This window comes from Sander lucioperca, chromosome 9, assembly GCF_008315115.2.
Source record: "Sander lucioperca isolate FBNREF2018 chromosome 9, SLUC_FBN_1.2, whole genome shotgun sequence".
Lineage (NCBI taxonomy): Eukaryota > Metazoa > Chordata > Actinopteri > Perciformes > Percidae > Sander > Sander lucioperca.
In genome coordinates, this window is record NC_050181.1 from 14,143,777 (window position 1) to 14,158,329 (window position 14,553).

Genomic DNA, 14,553 nt, shown 5'->3' on the forward strand with positions numbered 1-14,553 from the left:
GTCAGTTTAGGGGTCCTTGATGTCAACAAGTTTGGGAACCAATGGCATATTTGATTGTGCCCAGCAAGTGCGGTCCAATAGGTTCACTTTTGGGTTATAATTTTACTGTTAGCCTAAATAAATAAGTTACAGTGAAGTAACCTGGGGGATTGATATCAATGTGCCTTGCCTCACCTAACTTCTTTTTACCAATGTCGCCAAAACTATGAAAATATAAGACGTTGTAATAAAGAAAGAATTACAACAGCAGTGATTAGAATGTGTAGGGGGGGCTGTGGTTTGTGGGTGTACTGTTGACAGGTGTTTGAATGCATGCGTAGAATATTTGAGCTTGTGTGTGTGTGTGTGTGTGTGTGTGTGTGTGTGTGTGTGTGTGTGTGTGTAATACCACTGAAACTGTCCGAACATATTTGATTAAAGACGAATGTGCACACATGCATGAATGCACACACTCTTTCTTTCTCACCCATTGTGTTGCTCTCTTTTTCCTATATACATACACCAAAACCTTCCCCCCTAAATAGACTGTTTTACTTCTGTTCTATTTAAGGCAACTTCACCTAGTAACTGCAGTCTGAGGATATGTGTGGCCCTGCAGCCACTCAGGCTGTTTGGCCCACTAAACGTCAGCTCTGCTCTGCAGCATGACTGAGCAGCAACGTTGGTCAGGACATATGTGCAATATATCCTCTTCATCCTGCTCTCTGGGGTCAAACCTTTCCGTACCTTAGGCCTAATATCCAACAGGATTGCCTTAAAGGGATATTTCACCATTGGAAAGATGAATATATCTTTAAATTGGGTCACTTATGTAATAGAAATGTGAAATTTCTTTAGAAATTGGTGGCTTCTAGGCCGAGAAAAGCCAGAAAATGTGTTTTTGGCTCATGTGGATGAAAGACACCAAATCCCAGAATGCACTTGCTTCGCTGCTTTAGCGTCTACTCCCAAGCCACGCCTACCGTTTACAGACAGACAGTGAGACGATCAACTCAACAAGTGTGTTTTATTGTCATTTCATCCATATACACAATACAACATTTCACCGTGGCTCAAGTGGTTACACATTTAAAATATATAAAAACGACATTATATAAAAACGACATACGAAACAGGCTACATTTAGTGCACACACATTATATGCTCCGTAAAGTTCAGCTAACACATAGCTACTAGCATTAGCGCTTGGTGGGCTGTGGTATAAAAACCGAGTATAAGCACAGACGTAAATTTGCGTGGGATGTAGAATGGTCGGCATCTAACAGTCACAAACTCCACCAGCAGTTAGCAGTTCGTTGGTTACAAGCACCCCATTTCTGCAACAGGCAGTCCGTGTTAACAAAGCACACCTCGACTAGTCTTACCCGGCGACAGAGCAGCCGGCTGGATAGTCCGGTACAGCAATATTTCCACAACAACAAAAACACAGCAGTCTCTGAACTTGCGTTGGGAGTTTCGTTGAAGTTGGATGTAGTCCAGTTTGTTGTCTAATGAGCGGACACTTGCAAGCAGGATTGATGGAACAGGTGGCCGGCTAGCGTTAGCTTTCCACCGACACATTCGTTCAACGTTCCCCACTGATGATCCCCTTTATCGGCCAGATGCATTGAGCAACACCGCTGGTCTCCATAGCCGGCGGGCGAAGCTCACGTAGTGTGTTGAGTATTCCGTCTGTAATAAAGTGTCCTGCATATTCTCCGATCTGTACCAATGTATCCCATGGTACACATGTGCGGTAGTTTGAATGCACATAATTGTTGTTCTAAAATTTCCTCCGGGATGAATAAATCTATCTATCTAACAGTTGCTGCTGAGAAGCTAAGCGAGAATTCAAGATGGCTAACACTCGTTTTTTTCCTCGGCATTCTCCGGAAAAAGCCGACAGTCCAACCCGCTATGGGCTATGCGGAAGTAGCTCCTAGTACTGGCTGTAGTCCTTTGCCTCTGGGCAAAAATGGCATTTTTCCAGACCCACAATACAGAGATCTCTCCTCTCAGGGGGACATGAGGGAGTCATTCAAAAATACTACCGTGTTTCTGCTGATACAAAATTTAATGCTAAATTGGTGAAGTATCCCTTTAACTCTTAATTTCTCGTGGCTTGTCCTGCTTCTGCTGTCATGCAATGATTCACTGATACACTCATATACAGTTCTTCCCCCACCAGCAAAAGCCAAATGGCATGTACCACTCCTTTATCTCCTCCCCCTCTCCCTCCCTTGCTGCTCCGTGTCCACTTCCCCTCCACAAGCAGGGCAGATGGTGCTCCACTCTTTTATCAGCTGCTGCTATTTGCGGTAACGTACGAGTCTGTGAGCATGCCAGCTTGTGTGTATGCAGACTGTTTACTGATGGCCTGCCTGACGGGCCAAAACGCTGCACGTGTTGTGTCTGGATATCTTGACAGCAGGACGGTAACTGGACGTAGGACAGGTTGACTGCTCTGAACAGACTGACAAACCCACTGGGTGGCTGGCTCAAGCCGCCATGTTTGATCCACTGACACATGTAGGACAGTGGCGGTCCCACAGTTGATGCCTGATATCATTATGAAAGAATAGTCCAGTAGAAACCTGGATGTAGTGGAGTGTTTAAGATTGCCAACTTTTCCAACAAGTTCTCATATTTACATGGCAAAATAGGTCCATGTAAACCTAAAATCATTTCTCTTCTGCAAGCTGTATGATTGAGGTTTGGGCATCTTAAACTACTAAAAAATCCTGTTGTCTTTCTCTTACCTCTTTTCCACAGCAGAGCCAAAAAAAAAGGATTTGCAGGCCGTTTGTAAACCTAAAATTTAGAGCACAGGATAAAAAAGGCTGTTAAATTACTCATATGTTGAGCATTATTCTGCACTATTCAGCAAAATACACAAAGTACTAATGAAAATCAGGCCGATGACAATGCCGCTGATAGAGGCCAAGCTGTATCACAGTTCACAATAGTGTGGCTGGGTGCATCTGGGCTCAAAAAGCCATTACAGTTTTGTTATCTGCATTTAGAGAGGCAATCCAATAGCATAAGTGACTTACCAGCACCATACAACAAAAAAAGGTAGGCCTATTCAGAAATCTTCCAAAACAACATGAATCAATCGTTATACATCCTTTGTTCTTCTTTTACTTTCCGTTTTGGGACTGGATAATTTCAGAAAAATAAAAACAAACTTTTAATATAAGGCTTTTTGAAGGGCCTCACCATGTTGGGGCCCAAGGTCCACTAATCCCCTCAATATGTCCTTACAAAGAAAAAAATTAAAATAAATTAATGACGAAGCTGAAATTGATGTAGCCTAATTGCATACATATGAGAGAGAGAGAGAGAGAGAGAGAGAGAGAGAGAGAGAGAGAGAGAGAGAGAGAGAGATCCATAAATTGGTAGCCTTGATTATTACTGAAAGTTATACTTTAATATTGTTTAAAAACAAGCCTTGGGTGGTGATGCCTTTGGAGTGAGAGAGCAGGGTTCGATTCCCACTCTGATACATCAACCAATGTGTCCCTGAGCAAGACACTTAACCCCTAGTTGCTCCAGAGGTGTGCTGCCTCTGACGTATGTAGCAATTTTAGGCTGTTTAAATGTAGCCTAGATACTATAAAATCGCACTGTCACACCAGGACAGGACATGACGTTGTGGGCCTCAAGGGGCACATTCAGCCCCGACAAAAAGTAACATGTTTATTTAAACTGAAACGGTGGTGCCTTAAACACCCCTGTTGTGTGCTCAAGCGCTCTGTCTTTTTTATACCACAAGTTTACATTGGCCTACACGTCGCTGCTGATTGGGTATCCCCTCTGACATCGCCACCAAGCGAGATAAACGCACCTCAATAATTGTTTTCCTAGGATGGCGAAGGCAGTGGAAAGGCATAACCCGTCCTACTCTCCCTCTGATTGGATAGTACTGCTCTGCTTGGGTTGTTTAGTTTTAGGCAAGATGAGTGGGATTGGTCATAGGGTAAGGAATTTCAGTGTAAGCCAATCAGAGGCAGACAAAGGCAGAGTCGGGCGGGACATGCCTTAGCCATCCTAGGAGAAAAAAAAATACTCGCACACCGTTTTAAGATTGAAAGTGTCTCAGGGTTCACCTGCGAGAACAACGCCCCCGAACTCCCGTACAGAGGGGGGTTCAACCATGTACTGTAAAGGTTCAACACACGTGCATGGCTTCAGAGGGGCTGCCATTGGCTGAGGCGCGACGCTAACTCCCGCCCCTCTGTGTCTACGTCACCGCAGCAGTGTCTGTGGCGCCGCAGCGTTGAAAGAGAGCCGCACTGCACACTGACAAGCCTTGACTGGGCGAGGCGGCGATCCCAGTGTGTGGCCCTCATCTATCATCGCTATGGGAATTACCACAGCGTTCTTTCTGAACCAAGCTCTGATCCCCTACTATCTGAAACCGGTCCACCTGGAGACACGGACTATAAAACACTGCAGTTGAGACTATCGCTGCACCAGAGCCCGGCTCAGCTTCTCTCCTCCAGTAAACCGAGGAGGATGACGATGATGAGAAACGTCTAGAGATGAGAAGTGTTTCTTTAGCAGACAACTTGGACAAGGACGTTTGCTCGACCCTCATCCGTATTTTGAAAACCAGGACGATGTATGCTATGTGTGTGTCCGCAGTGGTGAGTACAGGCTACATTCCATTTCATTCACCTTCCTGCTTGTTTTTATTCTAAGGACTCCTCCAGCAGGTTCTCAATTTAAAGGGACAGTGCCTGTTTTTTTCGTCCCAGACCGAACTTGAAATCAATTGTCCAAAACAATGTACAACTTTGACTGTTGAATAAACACCATAGAGACACGTTTCCCCCCTTTTTGGATGTAACATCTCGCAGTGTGTCATCATTCATTCCTCTGTGGGTGGACAACACAAAAGAGTCTCCAGTGGAAAGGATGGAGAAAAGAAAGGGCACTCAGCAGTCTATTGTTCACTCTGTAATACTCTGTTTCGGCCAAACAACTGGAAATGTCAGTCAATTGACTCTAATCCGTTAACTGCCTGTCTTAACAAAGACATGGGTTTGATTTTTAAGTAAACACAACCCAAATTACATGGCTTTATTTAGCAAAATGAAATGAAATTGTCATGCAAATATGAGCTCTAAGGCACTTGTTTTCTATGGAAAATAACATTTTGTTATCTTCAACATCATCAAGAGTCGATGACGGGTGGATGGGTGTTTTTGTACCAGACAGGATTTCCCTTGTTGACATGGTGGAGCTGTCCTTTTGTCAGTGCCAGTGATGTGTTGAATTTGGTTGGATCTGTGGGTGCTTGGGTTCAGGTCTGATCATCCTCAGTGAGTCAAAGACATTGCCTTTGTCTCCTCACGGAGCAGTTAGGTCTGTTGGGTTATGTCATGTAGACCCATGGTTCTCAACAGGGTTCAAAATTAGCACCATCCACCAGCCAAATGCTGGTAAAATATGCAATTGGCTGGGAGATTTGCTACACTCACCAGCCAAAAAAAATCAGTGGTAATCTATTGAGTGGCTGGTAAAATTTGAACATTCACTAGCCATTTGACTGGTGGACGAAAAATTTAATTTTGATCCCTGGTTCTCAAACCTTTACACGTCAAGGACCCCTAAATTGACATAAATTAGACCACGGACCCCCATTCGATGAGATTTTGTCACAGGTTTCCCACCTGATAGGATTTTATTACAGAAAGTGTATGAAACCCATGACCGAAATAGTCAAACATTCTGTCATTGTGTTACTTGTGGATGGAATTATAGTGAAAATAAATGATTCCCTTTTTGCTGGGGACCCCCTGGAACCCCCTCAAGGACCCCCTGGGGGGGGAGGGGGTCGTACCTGGATGCCACTTTGAGAACCACTGATGTAAACATCATATTCCAGCCCTTCCAGAAAAATGCGGAGTTTTTTTGTGATTGTTGCGGGCAAAAATCCTTGATTATGCGACACGTTTTCTTAAAAAATGCGATGGAATATGCGGGATATTTATGCAATTTTATGCGATGAAATTGCGGGAACTTGCAAAAATTGCGGGAACTTGCAAAAATTGCGGGTACTTGATGATGTTCACATCGCGTAATAACGTCACTTCATAACGTCACTTCATAACGTCACTTCATAACGTCACTTCATAACGTCACTTCATAACGTCACTTCATAACGTCACTTCATAACGTCACTTCATAACGTTCCCATGGCAACAGGGGAAAATGGCTGCTCTCGTGTGAAGTAAACGCAACATTTTTCAACTTTCTGCTAAGATATACGTGACTTTTTTGCAACGAAAATGCGGGGATTATGAAATCATGCAAGCCCCGCATATTTTGCGCGGAAATCGGCAATTTATGCGGCGAAAGTGCGGCGTATTTGAAAAAATGCGGCCCCTGCATAAATATGCGGACTTTGGCTGATTATGCATTGAATTATGCGATCGCATAATCACGTTTTTCTGGAGGGACTGATATTCACTTTTAGTTTCATGGTTTTGTGGGTGTTTATTAAGAGGGGGTAGTGGTAAAGATTGGACGTAACCAAAGTGTCTGCTTTTATTCATTATCTTTTCAACGGAATTACGGCTGCAACTAACGATTAGCCGTTTTTCAATGTTGATTCATCCGTCAATTATTTTCTCGATTAGTTGTTTGGTCTATAAAATGTCAGAAAATGGTGAAAAATGTCGAGCCAGTTTCCCAAAACCCAAGATGACGTCCTTAAATGTCTTGTTTTGACCACAACCATAGGCATTATTTACAGGGGGGTTGCAACCCCCCCACCCCAAAACCTATAATAATTTCATTTACATATATAAAGACATTTTCACCATAACTCGATGCAGAGAAGGCATAAATTGTCGCAGAAAAATTCACCACAATGCAAGAAATGAAGTCTTTGATGTGTGAAAAAATTTCAATTTTGCTTAAAAGTGGAGATCTTAACCCCCCCCAATGTTGAACACAAAGTTTCGCCCTTGACCACAACTCAAAGACACCCAGTCACAGTTGGAGTGAAGAAACTAGAAAATATTCACATTTAAGGAGCTGCAATCAGAGAATTTCTGTCCTTTTTATTTTTCATAAAAATGACTCAAACCGATTAATCGATGATCAAAATAGTTATATATTAATTTAATAGTTGACGATAATCGATTAATCTCTGCAGCTCTAAAGGGAAGAGAGGTGTATTTACTATCAAGCTGTTGCTGTGTCAACACAGCTTTTTCTCAGGATGACACGTGTGCAAGAAGCTTAGCTATGTGGGGATTATTGCAACTTTTTCTTTTTTATTTAAACAAAAATGTTGGTTTAAGACCACACATTCATTTTCAATTTTCAACTTCTAGGTACTTGACTTTTTGACACCCTTAAAAAAATACAGAATAAGAAATATGTAGAATGCAAATGTAGCTTATATGGTGTGAACACGTATAACTAAACTAAACTACATCCCCCTGTCTGCATCCATTTTTTGGGGACTATATGCGACTTAATGTGTAGAGTTCTGCTACTCCACCCAAACCAGAAACAGTATATGCTTTTCAGGTCAGGTGTGGCCCATGTTGCATGGTAGCTATGGACTTTGGCCAGGCTCTGGTTTGTGTTTCCATATATGATAGAATTTAGAAAGCTGTGTGTATCATGTGGGAACGGGGGACACGAGACAAAGTGTAGCCAATGCATTGCATTAGCCGGCCAAAATAATGGTCAGTTATAGATTAGAAAAAAGAAAAATATAGCCCTTTGTCTGGGTCGGCTTTTAGCCCAAATTTGCCTGCGCTGGTCTTAAAGAGACAGGTACTGCATATGGTCTGGGTTTCAGTCTCAGATTTAGGCCTCCAGGCCTTTTCAATGAAAGACACTTTGACAAATGAATACAGGCTGAATTCTATTTATAACAGCATCATCATTAATGTTAGTAGCAAGAGCTGTCCTTTTCCAACTATGAGTCAAAGTCTCTGCTGGTATAAAGGCACACTACGTTTACATACACATATTATTTTGCCCTTACTCTAAAATAGGAAAAAAATCGGACTAAGTTGTTTAGTAAAAGTGAATCTTCCACTTATATTTCCGTTTACATGCAGCCGTGCAAAATATGATTTTTTTTTTTTAAGTTTTCCACCGGTGGTTGACTTGTTGGACCGACCGAACACAGCCTCCCTCTTTCATTCCTTCAACCAGCTTCTTGAAAAGGTCGGCGTTGCGATGCTTGTGCATATCCAAAACCTGTTGATATCCAAGTCTTGAGTTGACCGTAAACAGTGTCAATAAAATGGCCCATTTGTGTGACATCCTATTGTGTTCTTTAACTCCCCCGCCCAATGTAGCACACGTAGACTTTATATTTCACAATGACTGTTTTCCGTCAGATCGTTTATAGATTTCGATGTTTCCGACCGCACTTGAAAGCAGCTCATTTCACAGGAGTTGGAGAAAGAAAAGAGACGAGCGAGACATAACGAGTGCCTTGTTGTTGCAGGAAACGTTCAGCTATTACACAAACTCACGGGCAGTTTATGGTGTTTTTAAACTTTCTTGTGGCAGCGATAAAGGCAGTGATGTTTCCTGTTAACTGTACGGGACTCTTACACTGCCTCAAACCATAGATCAAAACACACTAACAAGTCTGATCGCGGGTTACATGATTGGCCATGTGGGGTTGCGTTTCTCCAAAAGTTGAGCCGCAGGCCCGCTGCGTTCCCCCCCTCCCCCACCCCCGCGGCAAACCCCGGCGCGGCCTAAACGCACTACCACCATTCAAAATAAATGGATGAAAAAGACTTGCGTTTTTGCCGGGGACACTGGCTGTCGAAATGCAGCCTTATACGAAATGTGGCGCCCCTATATTTTGTCACCTTACTTCCTGCTTTGCTCCAGTCATAATCACTAGAGCGGGGGGGAAGACAGTCTCCTTTTAAACAGGCTACTATCTTGATCACATGTATCATTCCTATCACCTTTCAAAATGCATTAAAACCAAGACTACAGAGACCAATATTTGCAAGTTATACATTCACAAAGGAGGAGCTCAGTTCTTCCCAGTGCTCCCTGCTTTCAGTCAGTAAACTGAAATATCTGCACATTAACAAAATATTTTTTTTGGCTATTGTCAGTGATAAATTCAGCTTGACTGAATCCAAACAGTCTCTTTCTCTGAGCTGAACTGAGCTGCGACTGCAGTGCAGGACAACACGAGGACACGCAGCAACAGGTGCTGCTGTGTGGGTGAACATGGCGTGTTTGTGCGTGTTATTGTTGGGGGAGGGCGGTGAAGGAGTGCACGTGTGTGTTTCGGTGCCAGTGTGCACACGTATATATGTGTGTGTGTGTGTGTGTGTGTGTGTGTGTGTGTGTGTGTGTGTGTGTGTTTATGGTGGGCCCTTTTTTAATTGGATAGTAATTACAGCTTAATGTCTTCTGCCACACACACACACAAACAAACATCCCACCCACACCCAAATGTTTGTATGCACACACCTCATTATGTAAAACACGTGTTCCAACACACACACACACACACACACACACACACACACACACACACACACACACACACACACACACACACACCAGTCTAAACAGTAGCTTAGTTGTTTTTTGTCATGACTTATAGTGTACAGCTAATTAAGTCATTCCTGAAAACCTGCAAAATGTTTGCTGCTAAACCTAAATCACAAGTCTTGTCACAGGATGAGTTCAGTTTGTGTAGTGTTACTGCGCTGCCTTGCAGACAGACGGCTCTCGCTTTGTGGTGACGGACTGAATGAAGCCTGTCTGTACATGTGCACATAACTGCTTACTTTGGGATGTTGTTAAGAAATGTACTTTAAAGACACTCAAAGGTGCTTCTGTTTGTTGTTCATATCAAGTTTCAGGTGAGTGGGATCATTTGCCCTTTGTGGAGTCATGGGCATTACTGTATGTAAAAGTGCTGCATATAGTGTTATAAAATCAATGACAACATAGTTTTATATATATTTGTGGTAAGTGGATTTCATTTATTATGGCCCTTTTCTAATCTTAACAACCACTCAAAGCGCTTTACACACTACAGGCACCATTCACCCCATTCACACACATACTCATACACTGGTGGCCTACTCATCAGATAAACATTCACACACATTCACGCACCGATGGCACAGCATCTGGAGCAATTTGGGGTTCAGGATATTGCCCAAGGCCACAGCCATTTTTATACCATAGATACAGAAGGAGTCAACAGGAGGCTCAATGTCTTTCCAACACAGAGCAGCAGGTGTGAATTTCTCACAATAGCAGATGGTAGAAAAAATGAATAGTCCAAAAATAGTCATGATTCAGCAGTTTAGATAACATCATGCACAAAAGCATTCACCTATAAAACACTTCCGGTATCCTCTTTAGAAAGGTTAATGGGAACACTTTGAATAAATAAGCAGCATTCTCTGTTAGAAGAGGGATTTTGTGGGAAATGTGGTTTCATTTTACAGCCCTAACTGTACCCAAGCAGCAGCCACCCTGGCTGGATGCTAAAGCAAAGGAAAACTACATTAAAGGGCTATTTCAGAGATTTAGTATTGCACTTCTACAAAGTTGGCCGACTTGCAGGAGAAAAAAATGAATTGTCAAATGAAAGCAGCAGAGGCTGAGATATTCAGATTTTTAGTCCCTATTATGGGTCAAGATCCAAAAACATTGGATCCTACGTTCTCCATAATGCAACTTGGTAGTGTCTTTTGTCATTCTCCCTGCCTAGTAAAGATTCAAAATCCCCACCCCCAGCTTTCTGTTAAAGATTAGGCTATACAATAAATTTGTCGCTGAGGTTACCCCGATGACATCACTATGACATCATTAGGGTTCTTTTTTTTTTAGGCTTGACAAAGCTCCTCAAGATACACAGAAGATATTATACAAGTGTATTGAAACCACCACCTGTATTGAAATCAATGGGAAACTTCCTTTTCTAAATACAAAGTCACCACACTTATCCATTAAACATGGGACCTTGATAGGTCTTAATTTAATTTAGGTACTTAATTCAATAACTGAAGCCGCTTTTGAACCGCAGGAAGTTTTTCATGGAGCTAGGAACCTTCTGAGGAACTTATTGCGTTTCGACCAGGCCCCCCAGGAAGAGCGCTCAGCCTTGCAGCCAATTTTGTCCAGTGGCTACTCATGGTATTGCACGACCCAAAAAAAACAGAAACACTACTGCGCATATTCAGTGGGCCGCATATCACGGAAGTAAACCCGGTAGCTTAGAAACCTTTTTGCCGTATGCGCCAGACTAGCAACTCCATTGAACTAAATAGGCACCATTTTGGAATCCGGTATCCAGTTAATATAATACATCCATGGTTTCGACTGCAGGGACCAGGGACTAAATTATGTTCTGGGGACATTTTACAGGGCTTTTTTACCCCCCAAATGTCCCTGATCAGCAGGTAGTACTTTCTGAAAGTACAGGAACCATTGGGTTTTGTGTGATGTTAGCTTGTTAGTTTGTTACATTCAGTTGTGGTGGTTGCCATCCTACCTCAGCTCTAACCAGGCTCCATTTGCTGAAATTTAAATGTTGTGGCTGTGGAAGAACTTGAAAAATATAGTAGAAATCATTAAATGTAAAGATATGGCATTAATAATGCATTGAAGTTTCAACATATGCACACAACACAGAGGAGACAGAGTATTATACAGTATGTGTGAAAGAGAGTAAACACACCCTTATAAACACTCTCTCATTCACTGCTATATTAAGTGATGTACTGTCTTAAATCCTCTATAACGCTAATACCATTCAAAACAAACATTGTGTAATGAAGTATGCATGCAGCCATTGCTCATCACATGCCAAAAATGATGATGACTGACTGCTCGCACACAAAAACAGGGAAGTAAAAAGAGGTTTAGGTTTAGCCAACTCTAACCTAAAAAAAGATTTGACCTATCAGTTGTACTTCTACTCCGAGGCTTACAGTGCAAGCAAATTGGGTCCTGGGAGTGTCTCTGGGTGGCCTGTAGTTAGAGTGTGTGTGTGTGTGTGTGTGTGTGTGTGTGTGTGTGTGTGTGTGTGTGTTCTTGTTTAACTATATTTGTGGTGTCCAAAAACCGGGAATACAGTATACTTGTGGGGTCCGGACAGCTTTGTGGGGCCAAAATGCTGAACCCCACAAGGTTAAAGGGCTGTTTGAGGGTTAAGACTTGGTTTTAGGATTAGGGTTAGAATTAGGTTATGGTGAGGGTAAGGGTTAAGGTTAGGCTAAGGGGCTAGGGAATGCATTAAGTCAATGACGGGTCCCCACAAAAATGTGTGTGTGTGTGTGTGTGTGTGGTAACCTTCTATGGATGTATAATAAAACCTGGATACTGCTTTCGAGGTGTAGCCCCGTTCATTCCTTGCTCAGTTGCGCATGAAGTCTTCATGGAGCCGAAAAATGGACCCGGAGGATCGGCACTGCTTCCGCATTATGCGGCCCAAAGAGCAGGTGCACTAGAGACCTCCGCCGGCTACTTCCAGTTTAGCATTCTGCTAACTTGAATGGAGATTAAATGACTTAACCGTGCGGCTCTTCTAGACTTTTCAAATGTTATCTGAGCCAATGGATCAAATTCTGACAGTAAAGCAAGTCATTTTGCTGGGGTTGTGATACTCACAGACATCTCTTTCACCATGTAAGTCTATGGGAAAAAGTATTTTGGGCCAGAGGGCATCATTGCAGTATTGCTGCGGTTTCTGGGTTGAACGACATGTTTCATAAGAACTGTGTGAAATGATGTGCAACGAGATTTTGTTTTCTTCTCTTGTTCGGAGGGTGTGTTTCCTCAGCAACGACTTGTAAACTTGTGGTACTAAAAAGGCAGTGCGCTTGCACACAGGGTGTTCAACGCTCCACCATTTCAGCTTAAATAAACGTTTTGCTACCTTTTGTCGAGGCTGGACATGACCCTGATCTCAATGTACAGTGTTAGCAGTGAATAGGACTGCAGTGCATAAGGGAACATAGCCCAGTTCTTGTCCCATCACCCTGTGTCTGGCTGTCTGATTGGCTGTTCGGCCTGTGCGCCAGGCAGATGATGTAGTTTATAGGCAGTGCGGCAAGACATAGAGACAAAGTTGGCATAATAAGAGGAAGGCTGGCAGACTAAAATTGATTCATGTTTTTCTGAGCTGCAGAGCTGGCTGTGTAGAGAGGCTGTGTGTGTGTGTGTGTGTGTGTGTGTGTGAGTACAAGCAGGGAGGTACTGACAAAGTGCCAGCACTGCACTTTATTTCCTCTTCTGCTTTTTGTTTCTTTGTTGGCATTTTATTTTCCTAATGGCAAATAAATGCAGTGACAAAAGACAGGACTGATTGTCAAGATACAACCACAGAAAGACACAAACACACAACGCGGCCAAATATTTGGCGGTCCAAACAGCGAATAGAGGGAGTGGCTGAGAACGATGACGTTAGGACGTGCGTGAGAAAGATGCGAGCGAAGCCACTCGGTCCGCTGTGGCAGTAACGCTGCTGAATATCCAGAAGTGAAAGCCCGAGCAAGAACAATATTTGCGGAGTTGTGTTGGTGGCCATGATGTTGTGGCCCTCCATCCCACGGTGTTCGGGAAAAGTTAGATTTTCCAGCTCGCTCCGTTAGTGGTGAAGGAGTTGGCTAACGCTAGCGATGCTAATGCTAAATATAAGCCTTGTTGGTCTCCCCTCTTGTTGCGCATACGTTAGCGATTGGTTATGGCACATCCAGAGTGGCTCTGGGCAGATCCAATAGTTTTAAACTTCAACGTACCCGCCTTTAAGGAAGTTAACACTTGTCAATGGAGAGAGGCCAGACTCTCTGTACAAATTAAATGTACGAGAGTCTGGTAGGGCCAGGCTAGTAATTATCCTCATTGGCTTAAAACCTTAGCTAGGTCAGTCTGCTCCCCAAAGAGCTTTAACACAAGCCAGAGAGAAACACAGAATAACATTAGCTCAGTGAAGTAGTATGTGTTCACTCACCTTCCATTGGTTGTCTTGTCTTCCTTCCATTGGCTTCAAATATTATAATAGGGATGCACGATATTGGATTTTGGCTGATATTCGATACATATATATATATATATATATATATATATATATGCATGCACTGAAGAAAACACAAATTCACAAAAGGATTCCGCTGCTTTTTAGCTGCTAAACCTGCACAAATTAGACAAGAACGACTCATGTTTTTCTCAAAGCACCCACATAGGGTGAAATGCACCCCCAACTAGAGATGAAACGGTATGAACATTTCATATGTCATTATAGTGACCTTGTTGAGATTGGATCGCAAAAACCACATTTGGAGGTGGTCTGGGCCGCATGTGTCCACATAGCAGTCCTATGTCCACGTTAAAGACCGCCTACTCAATTGTAAATAGGGCTGTACCAAATACCATTTTTTTGAGCTTCGAAGCTTCCGTGCTTCCCAACAGCGAATATTCGAAGCTTAGGTGGCATCAGCGGGGGGAAACCAACATTTCCGACCGCACCTGAAGGCAGCTTTATTTCACGGAAAAACAGAGAAAGAAAAGAAACGAAGCGAGAGATGAAGCGACTTTGCT

At 42.9% G+C, this 14,553-nt stretch overlaps 1 protein-coding gene and 1 long non-coding RNA gene across 5 annotated transcripts in view; one reads left to right on the forward strand and one right to left on the reverse strand.

Moving 5' to 3' along the window:
- Positions 1-1,857: 1,857 nt before the first annotated feature.
- LOC118495847 lies at positions 1,858-7,866 on the reverse strand. The gene is made up of 3 exons (XR_004898292.1): positions 7,851-7,866; positions 5,848-5,849; positions 1,858-1,924 (listed from the first exon to the last, which is right to left on the reverse strand). It is a non-coding gene; the product is annotated as an uncharacterized LOC118495847 (long non-coding RNA).
- The window catches only part of tnfrsf21 (tumor necrosis factor receptor superfamily, member 21), a 63,142-nt gene continuing 52,818 nt past the window's right edge, over positions 4,230-14,553 (forward strand). For 2 of the 4 annotated variants that reach the window (XM_031299986.2, XM_036005103.1), the window contains exons 1-2: positions 4,230-4,532; positions 4,563-4,628. In XM_031299986.2, coding sequence (XP_031155846.1) covers positions 4,524-4,532; positions 4,563-4,628 — 75 coding nt within the window. In that variant the 5' untranslated portion in view covers positions 4,230-4,523. Of the gene's footprint in view, positions 4,629-14,553 lie in introns of all 4 variants that reach the window. The other 2 variants (XR_004898291.1, XM_031299985.2) reach the window with 1 other exon arrangement.